We start from the raw sequence: 21,065 nt of genomic DNA, 5'->3' as shown, positions 1-21,065 counted from the left end.
GTCATTTAGGTTGCTACCTTCTATAGTATTTAATCTTCATAATGCCTCCTACTCTTCATCACTGGCAAGTAAACATGCTCATGAAATAAAAATAAATAATACAAACAGAATCAGAGTTATCCCTCCATTCTTACAGGAACAGGCTGACAGTTCAATCTAATGAAGTCCTAGGAGGGTAAAGAGCTAACAGTGGAGCTTCTACAAAGAAAAATTTAACTCAAGTTCAGAAGCAATGAGAATGGTATTACGTGTTACATAAAAGTATACGCTGCAAGTGAGTGTGGGTATAAAAAAGAGGAAACAGTCTGGGTTTGTAACAACAACAACAAAGCCCCAGCAGTAGAATATATGGTGTTCTTCAGAGTTTCTTTTAAAACACCTTTTATTTTACCTCTGAATTTGTTCCATGCAACAGGAAATGTGACTGTCACATACAAACAATCAGGGTATGGATAACAGGCAAGACTACACACTTAAAAGAGAAGCTTGGTGTTTCAAAGAAGTATTACATTACACTTCCCCAAATCATGTTTCCAACTTTCTTAGTTAGGCATGTCCTTTGTTTAGCAGCAACGTCTCTAACAATGACCAGAAGTAATTTTATGAAATTCAGAAAAAGATGTGCAAATCCTAGTATCACTAGAAATCGTCAATTATATTAAATGCGATCTTTTTTTCCCCCTCGAGAGCTACTAATCTCTGTTTAGACAAAGAGAGTCTGCAGTGCTACCAAAGTTCAATTAACAAAGTGATTTCTTTTTAAGTTAGTTACTTTGTATTCAGATTTGAGAGGTGTTAAATATTTAATTGTTTACATGTATCTTCACGTGTCTGTGTGGAGGGAAGGGAAGGGAGTGCGTCTAAGTTTATTTATAAACATATATAGTTAAATACTATGTGCATACATGTATCTATGCATGTGTGCGTATGTACCTATGTAAGTAGGTGCCAGGCAGGTCAGTCACACTGCAGAAGAGTCTCCCTTAGTAATCATCAAACATTAAATCATTAAGAGCATGATTGTGACTCCTAAAATCATAGAGATATATTTCTCACCTATAGTGGGAACGCAAAGTGTCTGATGATGCCACAATTCACAAAACCAGAGCAGGGACATTTACAGCCATCTCGGGACTCTACTTTTTAATGGTAAACCATGTGGAAACCAATTGCTTATTAATAACAGCAATAGCAGAAATGGCAAAATGAAACAAGAATTTTCAGTCTGCTGAAAAAGTTCACCTGCCAAAAGCTACATCAGTAAAACAAAAAAACCCTTAACTTCACCTCCCTAATACCTGTGTGTATAGCATGGGCTATGATAAAGAAACAGCTCACAGGAGAGATTACATAAAGGAAATGGCTATGACTGCAGCTTTCTTAAGTGCATTAATATAAAAAGCTCAAAAATGCCTGGGATTCTGGGACTGCCAGACTGAAGGCAAGCTATACAGCAGGCAAACAAAGGCTTCATAGACCTTGGAACTATCATAAGGCCATCAGGCCATCAGGGGTTATGCCCCCTTGTCAAAAGGATTTTCCAGGAAATATGTTAATGCCTATGTAACGGAGGCTAATTGTAGGATATGTAGCCGAAGTATTCAGCGTGAAGCAGTGTGTAATTAAACTGCCCTCCACTTCACAGGTCACTGCAGGATCCTCTCGCATTTTTTCCACAAACAATAAACTTATATCAAAATGTTTGTGGATTTGATTTACAAACACTGACCACTTCCACTGGAGAAAGAATGCTTTCATCTAAAAGGCCCTTAAAAGGCTCTTAACTCCTCAGGCACCTTCACCATGGCAGGTAATAAGCATCACATGATTTTAGCAGATTACATTTCAGTTTTAGAAGCTATTTTGTAAATGAAAATGGAGATTTGGTAAAGATCAAGATTTTGCTTTTAAAGCTACCGATGTTCTTGACTTGTGAAAAGAACTTAAAGAAGTAAGTTATTCTTTTTTCCTTCTCTAACACTCCCAGTGTGTTCTTTTATGCAGATTTTACATAGACAGGCACATCCACAATGTACTTGAGGGCTATTTGGATGGAAATAGAAAAGCTATGGAGCAAGACAGAGCCAGCCTAGATGTAAACAAGCTGGAACTGCTGGCAGCTGTGCTGTTACAAATAAAATTGCATTCCCCACTGTCTTCTCACTTATCAATTTTGACAGAAGACCGTCCTGAATTCTCATAAACAGCATCGAAAAGGACAAATCACATTGGGTGTCAGATTTGCCAGAATGGATTTGGTTGGTAGCTTACCACAAAGAAACAGAGGGTTATCTCCATTCCACATGGTGGGGAGAAACAATGCTCTGTCCAAGGGGTGGGGGCTCTACTTTCTAGGATAAAGTCTCATTTAATCCTCATTTTTTTAAAGTCTGTTTTAGATTTGAGAATCTCTGATACAAGATTTGTTTACATCAAAGCAGAAAGGAAAAATATCAGCAAGCATTTCTCAAATGCATAATACAAACGCAAATACAACATAGAATGAGAAATATTTAAAAACAAAATTACTTTCCTGCTGATCCCTGCTTTATAGCTACACTTAGAGCCACATGCTGCGTTGTATCCAGACAAAGAATGTTCTGGGACAGCAGGATGCTGTAGACAATGATACCATTGTTGTTTTTTTTTTTTAAAAAAAAAAAAAAAGAAAAAAAAAAGAGAGTAGTAGCAGAAAAAAACAGAATTAGCATGCTGACATATAGGCACCTAATAATAAAATATCATCTTGCAACTGTGGAAGCAGAATTTGGCCCTGTAGCTGACGAATCCTTTGACAAAGAAGTTCCACTGGATATGGCAATTCCTTCTCCCCTTTCATCTCCGGAGGGTAAATTTTTGGTGCATACTGCACTCCTATGTAGCAAACCAAACAAAGAGTAACTTAAGCAAACCAAACTAAGAGTAACTTAAGGCACGTCAAGCCTGCCGGTGCATACTCAGCATGTCTAATGTGAGATGATCAGTAGCAGTCTGATGTCCGTGAGTGGGAGGGGGAAGACAACCAAGTGTCAGCTGAGACTCCCAATGAGTGAGGACAGGGGGCAGACAGCAGTCGCAGAGCAGATGGGGCCATGGGCTGGATGAGAGATGGAGCTGGAGGGCGCCGTGAACGTGAGAAACCTTTGATCACTGCTTCGTGAACAAATTTAGCATTGCCGTGGGAGGAAGGGTATAAGCATATGGGGATAAGATAAACACAATGTCTAACTGTGGGCCTTCCAGTCTTGGTATGGCCTTTCTGACTTGCTTCTAAAGGATATTTTAAGCCTTGAGCTTAAAGACACATGGTGGACTTCACAGTGACTGTATCTCATACGGAAGTCAAAGAGGAAAAAAAAAAACACATGAAAAAACAAACCCTTTATAGATTATAGACTTCCTGCCTGTAAAAGGCACAACAGCTGTCAGTATATCCTCCAGTAAGTCACAAACATCCACTTGAGTTTCAGTTTTCCCCCTCAACTAGCATGCATAAATACCGAACCTTCAGATCCTTGTCAAAAGACAAATCTAAAAATCAACTCCTATAGGAAGCATTAAACATGAAATATACTACTACTACTACTACTAAAAAAAAATAAATAAAAAAGAAGAAAAAGAAAAAAAGCTATTATCTGAATGATCATGCTTACTGAAAGGTAAAATGTCCTCAGCTTATTTTGTTATTTCAAACAAGTCATGATCTTACTTTTCCTCCTAAATCTTCTACCTCCCTATTCATTCTCTTTGTTTCTGTTCTTTGCCCATGGTGCAGTTTGAATGCTAACTCAATTAATGCTAAGTAGAAATACTTAATGATATGCATATATTTTCCTATGTTATATTTGTATAAATGTTTTCACCTGCTTGAGACCCAACACCCCTTCTGCTATGTTCTGTACTTGAGAAAAGCATGAATTCTTGCTTCCTAGCAAAGAGATCCATGATGAACTGCTTAGATACAGCATTTCTCAGTAGTCAGCCTTGGTCTTCACTTTCAGTCTTTCACTCAATAAATGTGTGAAGCTGCAAGGATATGAGAAGAGTTTAAAGTATAATTAACTAGCTGATGATATGCAGCTAAGAGTTTCCTTTTCACTGATCTTAGATTCTACATTCTCACTTTCTTCTCCTTGAACAAAGTAGGTGGGAATAACACAGATGATAGAAACTGAACCTTATGGTAAAATGAGATAAGCAGACTGGAGTAGTAGCTATTCCATTGTGCAGTGTGTGTGAACATACTAAAATGTCACACTGGCTTGCAGCCTCCATATTCCAAAGACAACATTTGCTTTTGGACAATTTTGATGAAAATAAAAGAAGGAGATTTATTATTAAATGTATTTGAAGGAAAAAAAATCTCATTTTTCATTAGAGCTCTTATCCTGACCTCCATATTGAAACTCTTTGGCTTTCAATATCGAAAAATAGACTCAGAGAGTCTAAGAGACTCAGCTAAGAAATCAGAAAGATTTCAGCTAAGAAAACTAACAAATTCAAACTTTACCAGTCAAATTCGGGGCTTGGGGGCTTTCCAGATATTGCTGCCAGATCTGTTTTCCAATGTAAATGGCTTTGACATGAAATGTTTGAGCAGACCTTCTCTTGGTTATCAGATGGTAATATAGCACTCTGCATCTTGATAGAAGTCCATTAACTAATTATGTGGATGGAGCACATCTCTAACGAGGGAAGGCTGGGAGAACCGCATTCAGTTAGGCTTTTAAAAAGAAGGGTCTCCTTAATAAGGAGGTCTTATTGCTTCCTTCAAGTAGCAAATGCAAAGGTCCAGGCAAGTTACAAGCACTCTTCCTGGAAGTGCACAGTGACAGCCACAGGGGACAACAGACACAAGTTGCTACACATGAAATTTCAGTTAGATATCAAAAATGTACTTCTTACCATGAGGGCAGTCAAACACTGGAAAGAGTTGTCCAGAGACGTAGAATGTCCACTTTTAGAGCTATCCTGATTTCAACTGGATGACATCCTGAGCAGTATGGCCTAAGTTGGTCCTTGTTTCAGCAGGGGTTTGGACTACATCATCTCCTTGTTTAAGTACTCCATAGTTCTATAGATTCTCAGGTGTATACTATAAACTATAGGACCAACAATATCACCTATATAATCAACATCCACATCTTTACCCCTCTAGGATAGGTTCTCTTTGAAATTTCTGGTCTTGCCTTATACAAGGGCATTTGAAAGCAACTTAGAAATTTAGTTTCCTGAGGGGAATGTAACCATATGAACACATGACATCAGTGCTAAAATCTTTGCAGTGACTTCTACATTTCTGTTTACCATCCATGAAGATTTAAGTCTGGAAGGGATCCAACACATACTAAAGCTCTATGTACTGTGAAACCAGTCACAGCACTTGAGATCGTCAGATATATCCTTCTCTGTCCACGAATGCCCTCTTTGATACATAGATTTATCTTCTCAGGAGAAGATCCCAATGTCTGGAATTTTCCTGACTCTAGTGATATAAAAGTATTCAAATCTGATAAGCTTTGAGGGGTAGAGGAAAGCCTTTTGAAAGTTAGGATTATGACAAGATCAGGAACTTCACGCGTGCAGTAGATAACTCTTCCCCTTCCAAAAAAAACCACAGATATGCTGCAGCTGTTTCTAACCAAACTCCCAGCAATGCTAAGTGTATTAAAGAGCCCCTTAATAGTTCAGAGGTCTTTCTAAGCTGTAGCAGGTGCCTTTTTCTAACAGACAAACCTTAGATACACAAAGTTCAGAGGTTTATGGATTGACATAGCTGCAGTTCAAATCAGCTGAGAATCACTTGGTAAAATTAGCTTTCACTTTTCACAATAAATTTCACTTATTGCAGGTAAAGTCATCCTTTATTTTCGTTTTATTTCAAAATGTTACTGCCCAGCACTTGGCTCTGTAAACACCGTTATTGCTGCTGCCTGCCTGCTTTGGGCCTGAGACGTGTCAGAAGATTTATCTGCCTCATCAGCACTTTCTAAACATCCAGGCAGCCAATCGAAATGGCGAGGCATAACAGATGTGCCAACATCTGCTGCAGCAAACATTTATCTGGACAGCAGAACACATAGCTGTAGATTCAAACTCCAAACTAGTTACAATGCTACACATACGGATATCCTTGATCTACAACTGTGTGAAGGCTATTTTGAAATATTAAAAACAAGTTGAAAATGTTATTTTTCCATTTTAGACAGCTGTGAGAAATATACTTTCCTGTCATTCAGTTTATGCTTTTCCAGTACAATAAATACAAAATACCATGAAAAAAGCTAAATTTAAAGTTTGACTAATAAAATTAGAAATTCTTAGAAAGCACAAATCTAAAATTCCACCTACACACATATTAGAATATGTATAGTTAAAATATGCAATTTTTATATAAATCAAGCACATGAAGTGATATGTGCCGACTTTAAAAACACATTTTCATTTTCCTGGCACCAAAACGAGGTCTATGGGCACCATATCCATGCTGAGTTTCAGCTGTTCAAACTTCTGTTACCCGTAGAAATGTCCTCCATCCCCAAACACATACTTGCATAGATTGACAAAATCATGAGATGAAATACAAAGCAAATTCATCATCTGCTTTTTTGATGCACAGTACAGTCTCACCTGTGTTCCTGCTCACCAAACCATGCCCTCCAGGAAAGACTATCACATTCTCTTTGAAGAGCTGCCTCATTAAATAAAAAAGCAAACTTCCAGAGAAAAGACCTTGCCTGCTTTTTGATTTCTCCTCAGAAGGCCCAGCATGCATAATATTGAAACCTTGTTTAAAGTCCATTTTCCTGTAAAAGGTTCCCATCTTACTAGAGGGATTTGGTCCTTGCTTCCTGTGCTCTTGAAGTTCCTTTGTGCTTTAAAAGTGACATTATAAGTAATATACAAAAGAAACTGTTTTCTCCTGTCCTTTGTCTGTATAGCCAGATTCCATGTCTCCAAGACATACTACACACACTTTCAAACAGGAAGAATATGAAAAATTGCATTAATAAAAGTCTTAGAAACATTTTCACTGTAAAGCATATATGGAGCTATGTGGTATAATGCTATAAAAACTGTCTACACAAAACACTTATCCAAAACAAAAGATTTATAACCCACAGATTTCCATAAATATGAAAATACTGCCAGCACCTTCTTCTTCCTTCACTGAGTGAAAAACACATGCCATATGTTGTAATGTTGCCCAACAATAAAGTGCTGTTGAACTAAGCTCACTTTTCTTCATTTTCAAGGGAAAACACAAGCCCTGACAACAAGGAAGAATTTTTATTAGCTTTCAGGTGAACTGAGGAGTAACACTGTGTTTGTTTTATGAAATCATGAAACAAAATGAATATCAGTGACTTGATATATTTTCCTCCTGTTTTAAAACACAGGAAATGGTAATAACTTTGATAAATTTGCCCATGTCAGTTTTGTGTCTTTTTCTCGCTGTTCTCTCATGATGCTCTATAGTTGGGGACACAATTCAAGCCATTAAATTGGGATATTCATTACTTATGGGAGGTGAGATAACAGCAACTTCACCTGCTTTGAATGTCAGATTTTTGTGATGAGATACAACTCAAAATTAACAAAAAACTGTGGCAGAAACTACCCTGATATCCTCCTCCATCTAAATGATCAAATGACTAACAAGAAGAAGAGTGATTTAATGAAAAAGAAAAAAAAAAGCATTAGAAGTAAAGACTCTTGTGTTTTACTGCCAGTTCTGTCACTGACTGACTTGGCAAGTCAATCAATACTACTGTCCTTAGTTCACCTGCTTGTGAATTCCTGTAGCAATGCAGGATATAGTAATATTGAAGTACCCTCGTGGAATGATGTTAAGTCTAATTAATTTATACTTGAAAACTGACTGCAATTCTTAAAAAGCAGGTGGAAAAAAAAAAAAAAGTAAAGGAATGCTTCTTTTTTTACCACCATTTTTCTCAATTACAATGTACAATTAGTCATAGTTTGGAAGAAATTCCATACTTATTGTTGGCTATGGGTAGATTACGGTGACTTAACTCCCCAGGGGTTTTAAAAATAAAAATACTAGTGAAAATACCAGAAAAAATACCAGTGCTGGAGTATGATAAATGCATTGTAAAAGAGTCTTATTTTATTTATTACACAGTGCTACTCAATGATTTACAGAAAAAAATATGCCAGTGCCATTTCTCCATTTTAACTGTCACCTTTCCAATTTAATAGTCCACAGTGAGAGGCAGAGGGATCACAGGCTAGGTATTAGTAGCTCAGAACTACTTTCAAGTTGAAATGAAAAAATCTCAAGGAATGCTTTAAAAAGCCCTAACTATTGTAGTGTTTTCACAGATCCAACTGAAACATCTATAATAATCTATTTACTAGGCAAAAAGAATTCCTTGCAAGCTTTCCACTTACTAGCTTTAAAAGATAGTCTGTATTTTTCTTTGTATTTCTGTGATTTTCCAGATCACAGGCACACTTATGCATGTTCATTTCCTTCACCATGCTCCTTAAGAGGTGTTAGTTAATATTAAAAATTACCGCAAAATACCTGAATAACCATTTTGGTATAATGTCTGTATGCTGTGGGGCATCCAGTATTGAGCAGTAACTTCTAGGCATTTACAAACTGCTGGTCAGAAAACAGATGTAGGGCAGTAACTCCCAGTTTATCTGAGCCCACTCTGACTTGTCAGTTCAGCCCTTGCCCCCGCAAAGCACTAGTAGCAGGCATGTAGCAAGCAGTACTTGCTCTGTAACCTTAAACCTACAGCACATTTACCAGCAAGCCTTTTCACATTTCCTCTCTCACACCAGTCAGGTCTGAGTGCAATGGAAAGACACAACCTTGTCCAAGACTTTGGCTCTTCTACATTGCAACACCTACGTCTTTATTAGGATTCTGCCTGTATAACATCATATTTCTTGAAGCCTTCTCTTTTCATTTATATCTGGTGGTTGCTGAATTTGAAATCTGCCTTTTATTCTCTGAGGACTCTTTTCTGATTTATCTCAAGTTTTAAGAGGCTCAGGAAAAAAGAATCCTATCCCAGCAGAAAATGCAGAAGAAAAAAGTGCAATCTGATAACAAGTGACAAAGGTATTAGAGTGGTTCTGCTCATTCATGTCACTGCCATTGTATCTGCACGTGGCTGGAACTTGCCTTGTGTGATCCCCACCAAAACAGGTTCTCTCTCTCTCTCTCTCTCTCTCTCTCTCTCTCTCTCTTTCTCTCCTCTTTATATTATTAAATAAGAGCATGACTTTATAGCTGTAAAGAGAAAATCCATGCTACATGTAAGGGATTTCGGGAAAATTCTTATCTCAGAAATGTTTTCAATTTTGCTGCTTATGAATCTTTTGGATTAGCTTCTTCATACAGAAACACTCATCAGGTAACAAAACAAAAGAGCCTGACTAGCTACCAGAAGCACTGGCAGCGTGTGCACAGATGCTGCTTCCATAAAAACTGTTTATTCAGGTGTTAGCAATTGAAGCAGGAGCTCCAATTGCATTGCCACAAGCGCCCATAATGTTCGCAAAGGGGAGTTTGCAGGCTATCACAGCTCTGAAGGGAGCTGTTACCGACTATCAGCTCTGTAATCCTCATGTTAAAAAGGCCCTAAATATGTATTTATGAGATAGACAGATCCATTTGGTTTATTGGTTAAAAAATCCCTGTGTTGGAGAGGCCTTAAATATGAATTCACAAGGCAGGCAGGTCTCTCTTGGCCTATCACAGCAGGGGTAGGCCTTCCAGAAAGGCGCTGGTGGCTATGCTTCAGCAGGGCTTACCTAGAAAACTGAGGGCCTCCCCCACAAATATTTTTGCCTTCGAGTGACTTCATCTGGATCAACAGCATCACTCAGATTACTAATCTGAACAAAACTACTCCTTTTGTTCTGAAAAGACACCAATACAACTGACCACTTCCAAAATGTTATGTCACAGAAAAAGGAAAATAAAATTTGCACCTGAAATAGCAACCTTCCTTCATACAGATATAATACTTATAAGTGTTATTGGAATAGCAAACCAAAGCTTTACTGCTGCATAGCATCTGATAGGATGTTCAAAAATGGTAAGAGAAATTAACAGGATAAAATTCTCCCCTATGGGAGTTTTATAGGTTTCGGTGAGAAGAGATATATACAAAACCTCACTCATAGGCAATTCCCCAAATTTTCTAGCTGTTCTCTCTGCCAGCTCCATTTTTAGTAATTTGTTAAAACAGCCAACAGTATCTGATCCAGAAATGCTTGGGTCAATAGGAAACCTCAGCAATTTCAATTGGTTTGGATCAGGCCAGTGGTATACTTAAAGGGCTAATCTACATTTACAGTTAGCAGATTTATGAGTGCAAATACTTATCAACACATTTAAATGAACGGCTGTGCATAGCCATAAATTAGCACTTACATTCAATGTGCAGACACACACATTTATTTCCTTATCTTGACTAAAAATCTGGCCTTTGAAACTGCAAACTATGAACTTAAGACTACTCCTTTTTGACACAAGGTATTAACCAACCCTTGGAGCGCTACGGGTTGCTCTACTTAGGAGAAGATATTGATGATGCAATCAAGCATCATTCATATGAATTTTCTAGTTTCTAGAAGTTCTATTTTCTGGGGCATAGGAGGAATCAAAATGACAGGTGTTCTCAGATTGCTTTTTCTCGAGAAAATATAACCGTGCTCTTCTGTGGATGCCATTCCTGGTAGGACCTCTGACCCTTTCATTGTTTGGACACAAAAGATTTTACAAAAGTTTGCCATGGAAAAAAATTACCTGCACATCTCATGTGCATGTCTGTTGGTTTAGTGACATACACTAACTTCTTGAGCAAAAAACATCTATTCTTCCTAGAAAAACAAAGAAGCTCGATGGTTTCAAACACCAGAAGTAAAAAGCATCAAGAGTATCCCCATAATTTCATATAGTGTCAACTCAACCCTTAGCAACTTCTCCTAGGTACTGCTTCAACCTGTCAGCACAAGCATTTACTTACATTAAAACAGGATTCATCAGACACAGACAGGCTAACATAATGGTTCATTCTGCGTTTTTCACTCTGAAAATGCTAATCCTGGCATCCAGCAAGAAATATGCGTGTATATATATATCTTTTCCTATCTTAGATACACAAGATTTTAGAAATTGTAATTTTGATGAGATATCATGTCTCATGGCAGAAACCAATCATCTCCCATTTTCACTCTTCTCAAAATCTACTTCTGAACACAGAAGTTATGAAGGTTTCTGCCCTAGGATAAGGAACCGTTGACTAAACCATGCTATCTACTTGTAACATTTTATTTTCTTCTGCTTGCTCTTTTTGAAAGGCAGTCTCCTCAGAGTGAATATGTAGGACCAGACATTAGTGATGTGCTCCTTTGTCCAGCATTGTCCTTACAATTTTTTTTTTTTATTTTTTTACCAATTTATTTCACTGTTCCACCATGCAACTGATGTTTTTCCCTTTATTTTTGTATTACTGGTAATGTTCCCAACTAAGTATATGATGCTTCTCTCTCCTTGATAGTAGGTTCAGAAATGTTATTAAAGCAGCACACATCCATTAGCTTATTTACTCCTCTCCAGCACCAGTATCCTCTGTTCTTCTTACAAGGACAAATCTGCCGTACAAATTTTAGAGACATGCTTAACACAGAGTTATTGGGTGCTATGATGGTTTTAGTCCTTTTGCATCATTGGTAGCAGACAATGTGATGCATACTCTAATATCACCTCATGTAATTCCAGCAGCACAACTCATAGCCAGGCAGGAGCTGGGTATGACCCTGAATATCTCTGGCTCTCTTTCAGTTATCTTGACTCTAAGTCCAACTGAGCTTTTACAGATTGGTCGGTTCCTACTTTATCTTAAAAGTCCTCACGAGTATCTGGCTATGCCAGAAACACAAATCTTTTGATCTGTATCTGCCAACACAGAGTGATGCTGGCTCTACCCCCTGTCTCAATACATATCAACAATTCACATTCCTTTTAGGACAAGCTTTGCAGGAACAACCTAAAGACACATGAGCTGGCTCTCAGCAATCCCCCAGCTCTGCCATCTTCCCAGCCATTTGTTTAAAGTGTGGTGATGAATGGAGCCTAATGAGCCTCCTAGGGAGTTCACCCTTCCAAGACAATTGGCTTGTACTTGAGTTTATTGAGCTGTGGCAATCTGAGCACAAACCACTGGGTTTTTCTAGTTTACAAATGGAGTAGAAGAGTCTTGCAGAGTAGAAGAGTCTTGCAAGTGTCTAATCCTACCAAATCCACTGGCAAGCACGTCCATATCCCCAGTGACCCTCTTGTTTCCTTTTTGTGGTGGTAATTCAGGTGCTTAAACTCCAGTACATATCTATAAGCAAGTTCCAATTTGATCAAAGCTTTGCAGAACATTCCCTTTCTTGGAAAATATTATTGTTTAGAGCATCTCAGTTGCTAGTCATCTCAGTTCTTTACTTCCTAATTTGGCTTAGCACTTTGCATTTGTCATCTGAAAACTGATGCATTCTTTACCTAAAAACATTTCTAGGAAATTATCGGGCATCGTTCTAGTTCTCTTTCTGCTCACTATCTTGTTTCAAAGCCTTTCTGAAATCTCCAGGTTTAGTTTTAAAATTAATTTTTAAAATTCTTTGGTTTGCCATGGAGACCTATGAGCTGCTTACCTGTATCCTTTTACTGCAACAGCAATGCTAAACACAGTCCTAACACCAGCTAGTTTTTTGCTGTATGGGATTAGCTGATGTTCACACCAGAAAGTTCTTACAAAGTAAAAAATGATAAAATTAAGGGAGAACTGATACAATCCTGGCTCTACAGAAATCACAGTAATTATACTAAAACTCCATCCTCTAAACACAGGAGAAATCAAATGGTGGGAGATAGAGTAGGCTCTCCCACCCAGCCTGCAGCCCACAGAGTGGCATGAGCAGAGCTTCTGTGCCCTCCCGTCTCGCTGCTCTCACCCTCAGATAGTGAATGGACAATGCTGGTTTTAAAACGTGTTGTCTTACTGAACACTTGACTATTTTTTCCCTCCCTGATGCTGCTATGCACACCCTTTAGTTTTGAGTGGTCACAGGAGGGTACACCTAAGCCAATATTGTTGTAGAGACCTTGACAGCACTGAACCATTGCCTCTGTTCTGCTGACTGTCCTGCTGCTTCTCCTCCAAATCCACCACAGCAGCTAATAAATCCCTTTTGACTCTGCCCTTTATGAGACTTGGTTTTGAAGAGAGATAATATATATCTTTCATGCATCAATGATCCAGCTATCTGGAATAATGTTAATCTGGTTACAACAGGGGAGTTTACTAACTTCGTACTTACTTAATATGACTTAATATTAACTTAAATGACAGTTAATACAACCAATGAATGACCTAAATCATAATATTACCACACAGACTTAAATTTTGGGAAAGCTTTTCACATTTAGAGCTCTTCTAGTAAAAGGCTCCATGATGTTTCTCCTTCAAAACTTTCATATTTAGTAGAATGGATTCTTCTCTTCAAAGGAAGCCAGACAGTTCCTTTCCTATTTGAATTTCATATGAAACACTATTTCAGTCACTCAGTGAGTTTGCCTTGGGCAACTGAATCACAACTGATAGCAAATTAATGACTGTGATGGTGTGATTAGTAGCAATTACAGGCAACTGAGAACCTGCCCAAGCATTTGCCACTGTCATAATACTTATGCCAACTATTATTAGTGATTAATAACAGTCATAAAGAGGACCTGATTCCACTAGGTAGGCCCTATATAGATTTGAAATCTGTTAGTATTTTAATGTCACTGATATTCTGATTAAATGATGAAAAATATTTTCAACTAACTACCAATTTTAATCTATTCTTTCTAGATGTTTTCATTACTAATTTACTTAAATATTACTAGAAAAAAAAAGTTTCTATTACAGGTAAGAAAGAAGCACTGTAAACAAACACACTTGACAGAGAAATTTAATATTGCATTACACCTGGGGAGTCAAAGCAGAACCTAAGCCCTGATACTCTTGTACTGTGAGATATCACATCAAAACCCAACTGGGAAGAAATAATGATTTCACTAATCCCTAGCAATGATTTTTTGAGGAGTTCAAATAAAAGTTTGCTTGTTCTGACTGAGATTCACTAAGTAGATGTTATTTGATTTTTCTACTTCCTGGGGGAAGAACTTCAGATTCCCCAGGCTGCTAGAAGAAAAGAACAATGGGCTGAACTTGCAATAGAGCATCTTAGCTGCTAAAGACAAGATAAAAGTGAACATACAGCATATTTGCCAAAGCTTTTGCCATTCATTTCATTTCCAAATGTCAAGCAGTTATGTGAAACCTTTAAAAATGTTTCTTAAGGTACAGCAAACAGAAAGATTTTAAATCTTGTATTAAAGACATTTAATTATTTATAATCACTCATTTAAAATACAGTAACTTGAACTTATGCAAAGACTCAGCACTGTTCAATATTAAAAAGAGCCATCTGCCTCTTATGCCTGCCCCTACAAATATTTTGTTGCTAGATAACAGTAGAAAAGACAAAAATCTAATGACTGGCAGACAAGAACACTATTTAGATATTGAAATGAAAATCTAATGAAGAGCAACAACACCAATCACATGTTATCATTTTGGGAAGCTACACAAATTTTTCCAGGGATTCAGAAAGACATCCAGCCTCATCACTAGAGAACACAATGCATTAACAGCAAAGGGATATTTGCGGTACAGAGCACAATTTCTTCTAATTGCAACACTTACAATGTCAAATATGAAAGAGCAAGTAACAGAAATTATATTCATTTTCAGAGATGTAGCCTGATCTTACAAACACTCAAGTATGCACCCAAGTATCTGTAAGACTTATCCCTAAGGCATGAGAAAAAAGGCCAATTAATTCTTAAAATTAGAAGGGGAAAAAAGTGACAATTAAGCTTCCAGTTACCATTTTTAATTTTGGAAAGGTTTTCCTTAAAGTGTTATGACTTCAAAAAGAAAGTAGCAGATTTACTATCTCCACTGAACAAAGAGGGAATAAGTATCCTGAACTTGTACGGAGACAACCAGTGCAGAATTCCACTTTCACATTTCACATGCATAACCTAACCCAAAGCTTGTGACGTTACACAGGTATAAAAAAGAACACTCTTTGAACACTCTTTGGCACAGAGTATTCCCATTCTCTCTCTCTTTTTTTTTTTTTCCTTTATTTTGCACAAGATCCTGTTCCTATCTGTGCAAGTACCATATCTGTAATAACAGAGAGGCTGCAGTGTGCCAGTGATCTTACCTCATACTCAAAGTCCTCTGTTCTATCTGCATCAGCAGGCAGGCTGGAAAGATACTCATTACCTTCGTAAAATTCATGCTCCGCTGGGTGAAGAGAATGGCAGCTATGTGGAACAAAGCAGTACAACAAAAGTATATGAAACAATTGTTTTTAAATAAATAAATAAATAAAGATTAAAAACACATACACAAACCCTTCTCTGTAGTTTTACCTTTGGAATATTACTCTGGACGGCCTGAGAGCATGAATGAAACAGCATTAGGATGTAGCAAGGGCTGTTTTCAAAAGCTCAGATTCTTAGTTCATTTTGCTGGGTTCATCTTTTGTCAGATTTATACAGGGTGATTACTTAAAAGGGTCTGTTTGGGGCCAAACTACTTAATTATGACTATTTGGAATTCCTTATGCTCATAAATCTACCTAACTCCACATTCATATGCTACATCATGGCCCGTGGCAGCTTACCAATTAACTTGTTACAAACACATGAACATCCTCAATCTACAACCCACACCAGGCTGGCAAATTGTTCAAGTGCTTGCATTAAACAACTTGCATTATCCTCTTTTGTTAAAGAGATAACGGGGTGGTGAAGAGCATTTGAATAACTGCACACTGTAAAATGTCATTAAATTGCATGGTTGCAAAGGCTTGGGGCACAAACAATGAGGTCTTTATGACATGCACTTAGGTACAGTCTGGGATCCAAGGTGGCCTTAGCTCCTCAGACTCCTTGGACGCTAACCATGCAACACCCATTGTGGATCTACCTCAAGCCAAAGTAGGAAACTCTTCCCCATGCTGAGAATATGGGAACTTCAATCACAGTAGCACACAGTTTAGTAGTACCGTAACAACTCAAAAATATACATGTTCAGCTGTTTAGTATTAAATAGTAGGATCTATCCAGCAGGTTCTCTCTCTCTGATATGGTCATCTACTCAGCTTACCTAGAACTTCTGAAAACAGAGTTACATCAAGGTCAAAAGTGCTATGTTCTCTACATCAGTTCTGCAGAGATGTGCAGCTTGCCGGGAAGTCAGTAGGAAAGCTTCAGGGCTTTCATAGTTTTGCTGGCCACAGACAGAGACCAAGGGTCAACCACTAGATGATGATACTCATGAGTAAAAAGGGAGTAGCAGTCCATAAAGGGAGGAGCCTAATCCCTTTTTTTTTTTTTTTTTGTATTTTTTGCCAATATTTGTATTCAGTTCCATTTCAGAGAATTCAACCAAGGGATAACTTAATTCACATTATTTGACATATGAAAGGTGACATTATACTTCCATCTCCATATTTTTGCAATGGTTTTGCCTTAATAAGGGGACTGTTAAATAAAACAATTTTCCCATGAGTTTTGCAAGAAATTTGGAAGAACAGAAAGCAACAAGACAGCTCTTTCTAGGCTTTAGAAGCCTTTTTAGTACTTTGGAACACAGAAGTGTTTTTCTTCTTGATAAGGGCTTAGCTTTAGATGAACTTTGTGCATAAGCACAAAGAAAGCAAGAGCAATATTCCTTCTTGTGGTCTAATCCTTGAGTAGAGTTAATGAAAATTGTCATCGAAGCCTGAACAGCATAGCAGTTATAACTGCTACAACATTTATAACTCATTTAAAGTGTTCCTGAGACCTTTTCAAGAGAAGGCTACAAACCTGCCATTGCAATGCCTCAATCTCACTAGAAAACAATAGGAGAATATATGCCATACCTGTCTGAAAGTAGAAAAGGGCAGATATCAGGAACTGGCGGTGTGGAAGGCCTTAGTTTGGCCAGAGCCATAATGTGCTCAAAAGTGATGTCAGTCTGAGTGCAGGCATCCACAAGCCGTACATCCTGAGAGCTACCATGAGCTTTGCTAATTGGAGCTCGTCGTAAAACTTGAACTACAATTGGCTCCTTGGCATTGCGAAAAGCTTCCACTGCCTCTTCATGAGTGGCCTTGGAGAGGTCCTTCCCATTGACCTAGAGAAAAACAGAAAAATACACCAAAGAGTATGCACAAGAGAAAAGGCAGCATAAAAACATGGGTGTAAAATATCGGGGGAATAATTTTTGTAGTATATCAAGCTATGTGCTGACATTGACTGAACTTTATTTTGGTATTCATGAAAGCGGTGAGATAAGGCTGGAAGGAGAAATAACTTCTTTAATCTATGATAGAAATTAGAAATGGTTTGAGCACTTCCTTAATTGCCCCAATGGAATCTCAACACAACAAAGAAACTAGAGCATTTAAAAAGGACATTTAAAATCAGCTCTCTCATCTTATTTTATTTGCCTCATAAAATACAAATAAAAAAGGAGGGTGCCTTTAATTTTCAATTTCAACATTTTCTGTGGCATGCAACTGTAATAAAGGATTTCTGGCACAGTATTGTTATTAATGCAGATGTCAATAAACATGTCGCGGATGTCTAAAAAGAAACAAGGCCAACTTTCAATGTTTTGCCACTTATCTGCTATTGCCATTATACAGTAATTAAGACCAAAGATAGGGAGATTTAACTAACACAGTCAGCTGCTGCTCTTTTAAGAAAAGAGAAATCTAAATCAGACAAACTGAAGAATTTATTTGCTACAAACAGATAACTAATAAAACAGAAAATTACTCTGCAAATGCAGCATAGCTTGGCAAAACTAAAAGACTGTGGCAAGGTTTCTTTCTGCTGCAAGCAAAGCAGAAAATTCCTCCAAGTAGTGTTAGCTCTTAGTATTAAAAAAGGCAACTGCAAGACTTGGTGATGCTAAATTCATATGATTTCAGGTGTTTAGGGCAAACTTGCCAATTATTGGCCCATTACAAAATCTGAGGGTTAATTCGCCAATAGCAGCCAGTATCTAAGCCCTAAGGGGCAGTGCAACATCACAGAAAGTTACAAAGAAAATACCATTCTGCTCTGTTTCCAGAGCCATGGGACTGCTGTTAACTGTTGCACAACATCTAGCCATTGTGGGCTGCTGCGGAGATGAGATGATCCTATGCATGGTTTTCTAGTTAGATATGTGAATATCTGAAGGGTACCAAAGACTGATTTAAATTTATAAATTTACCCAGGGTAAAGTATTTACCCTGGGTAAATCTCTACACTGACAGCAAGTCAGAAATGGGATTCTACCACAAGTCAATGCCAAAATTTACTTTGTTGTATAGACTGTGAAGCCCTAAATCTTCTGCCTAATGGACTAAGCCTAAGCCCTCCCGAGAAATGGGACAAACCCTGCAACAGACTTTTGCTGAAAACAAAACTGCTTTGTCACATTACTCTTTCATTATAGAAATACTTGGAACTTTCTTCAAAAAAAAATGAAAGATGCAAAAAAGAACAATGCCAGCAAACTCAAATGACACATTCAGCAGCTTTAAGCCTGCCAGGAGAAGCATTTGCAATTAAAAATGTCACATTTGAGGCAACACATGTAACCATGTCTACTCATATGGATGGTTATAATACAGTTGACTATTAATTACATATTTAATATACCAACTCAATACCTTTCTAGAATGCATGCTTAACAACAATGTAGAACCATCTTTTCTTTGATGCAGCTTCCAAAGAAGCTGTGTCCTTGTGGCCATATCACTCATGAGGACATGTGAAATAACCACACTGTAGTGTGGCGTTCAGTGAGAAGGTCAATTGATCTTTCTAGTTAGCTCTGATGCTGCATGTGGTGATGAGCAAGTTAGAAATGACCTGAATAGATTTCTATACCTAAAAAAGCTCAACACTCACTGTGCTGAATGCCCAGGAGCCCTAGAAGTATGAAAAACTGCAACCTAGACTGTGATCAAGTAATATGAACAGCAACTAGCTTAATCACCTGAATTTGATCCATATGTAGTGTTTCTCTGATGACTGAAGCCAGAAAATGTTAAGATTTTCTCTCTCAAATTATCATGCATCAAATTACAACCTTTGGTTTTGTTAAACTAAGTCACATGGAGAAGTATCAGTCGTATACAAGAGGAAGGGCCAGAACAGTTGAAAAACAAGTTATGCTACAAGAAAATCAAAGAAATTTCCCAAGGAGTGAGCTTCTGCAAACCCTCTCTGATAGCACAAGTTACGCTGCCAGGGTGTTCGGATTCAGCTATGTCTAATAGAGGCAATTAGAGATAAAGCTTCAAGCCTGGGTCTTCTAGTCACTCTTCAGTTCCAGCCTCTGCTTCATTCTTGCTTCTAACTTAGATACTATCAAGGAAACAATTTTCCAGTTTTCACATTTTGGCAGGTTTTGTAAAAAGATTGTCCTACAGGCTTTCTGAATAACTCTCATTTCTAAGGCCTTAAAGAACATAAAAATTACTTTCCTGTTTCCCAAAACCCTTTTAATACTTTTTAAAAGTTTCTGATAACAGATATGGTGTTTCTCCTAAGAGTAAGTATTTGGGAAAAAACATTCAACATAGCAGTGTATCATTTTCTTCTCCTATTCAAATAAAAAGCACACAATCCTGCTGCATCCCACCTGAATCATGTGGTGATTTCTAGCACAAGCTTACAGTTTTATCACAGATTCTTATCAGCAAAGCAAAAAGATATTTGGATAGTGTAAAAATATATATATTAGATTATTTTGGAATACCAGAAGCTCTGTTTATTGACATCAGTCAATACTTATCCAATACCATGAGGAAAATGACATAAATTCACAATAATGCTATTTACATGCAAATTTTATTTCTAATGAATAATAATATTTTAAAATCACGAGTGTGAAAAATCACAAAAGATACACATTTTCGTTTATCCTGGCCACGTATGACCTCTATTTTCATTTAAATGCCTGTTCAATTTAAAGATTTTAAAAGCATTCCATCCTTTATATTGGTTTCTTATGAAATACAAGCACTTCAGACACCCGATACTTGTTTAAATTGTCACTTGAAGTTCATCAACACACTTTGTCGATCTGCATAAAGGTCACCTAATTTATGGACGCTGTCTTCCTCGGAAGAAAATCTATAGCTGAATTACTTGATGCTGGCAGCTGTCCTGCCCACTTGGGGCTGGGAAGAGAGAATTTATTTTAAAACCCAAAGCCAATACTACAGATGGGGTTGGAAGCTCTCTTCACTTAGCTTCTTTAAGGTTTTTCTGCCTCCTGCATCATCCCCCAACTTAACACTCACATATAGTTACCCTGGGAGCTGTAGACAGCTGAGCACTTATTTACAGCAAGCCACTTACAGGTTCTTAGTGGATGATTAAATAAATTCCTTGCCTTGGAAAGGTTACTTTCAGTGGAATCCAGGGTACTATTTTAAGTGGATAGAGAAATCAGTCACTTTTAACAGTCAACAGAAAGACATGGGAATACATTTGTTGTAGCAGATGGGCTAATTAATCCACAAGCAAGTTGTGAATGTTAAGTAAAGAATATATCTTTTCTCATGTAAACCATCCTCCTGCCCTGTTTGATTAAACTTCTGTTTAATGAACACTCTCCCCCCTTTTGGACACACTGCAAAGCCTGGGCCACTTGTCAACATCTTCCCTTGAGTGACTGGTGGCCACTGGCTGGATCCTGGCCATCCCCTTGCTCTAAATCCAGCCACATGCAAAACTTCATCAGCATCAGAAAATAAACAAGCAAACAGGCTTTGTTTTTGATGCACAAATCAACCGACGTTGGCCAACAGCCATTTCTAACGCCAGCACTACTGTACATAGACTTGTTCCCAGACATGCAGAGGTGGACAGCAGAGAATGAAGGAAGGACAGGACTAAATAACAAAACACT

General features: G+C 37.7%; 1 protein-coding gene across 1 annotated transcript in view; it reads right to left on the bottom strand.

Moving 5' to 3' along the window:
* Positions 1 to 21,065, bottom strand: part of PDZRN4 (PDZ domain containing ring finger 4) — a 244,634-nt gene that overhangs the window by 27,419 nt on the left and 196,150 nt on the right. The window contains exons 4-5 of the mRNA XM_035544184.2: positions 17,029 to 17,282; positions 15,319 to 15,421 (exon numbers count right to left, since the gene is read on the bottom strand). Coding sequence (XP_035400077.1) covers positions 15,319 to 15,421; positions 17,029 to 17,282 — 357 coding nt within the window. The remainder of the gene's footprint in view (positions 1 to 15,318; positions 15,422 to 17,028; positions 17,283 to 21,065) is intronic.

Source organism: Cygnus atratus, chromosome 1, assembly GCF_013377495.2.
Source record: "Cygnus atratus isolate AKBS03 ecotype Queensland, Australia chromosome 1, CAtr_DNAZoo_HiC_assembly, whole genome shotgun sequence".
Lineage (NCBI taxonomy): Eukaryota > Metazoa > Chordata > Aves > Anseriformes > Anatidae > Cygnus > Cygnus atratus.
Note: the sequence above shows the minus strand (reverse complement) of the source record. Positions and strands in the feature narration are given on the sequence as shown.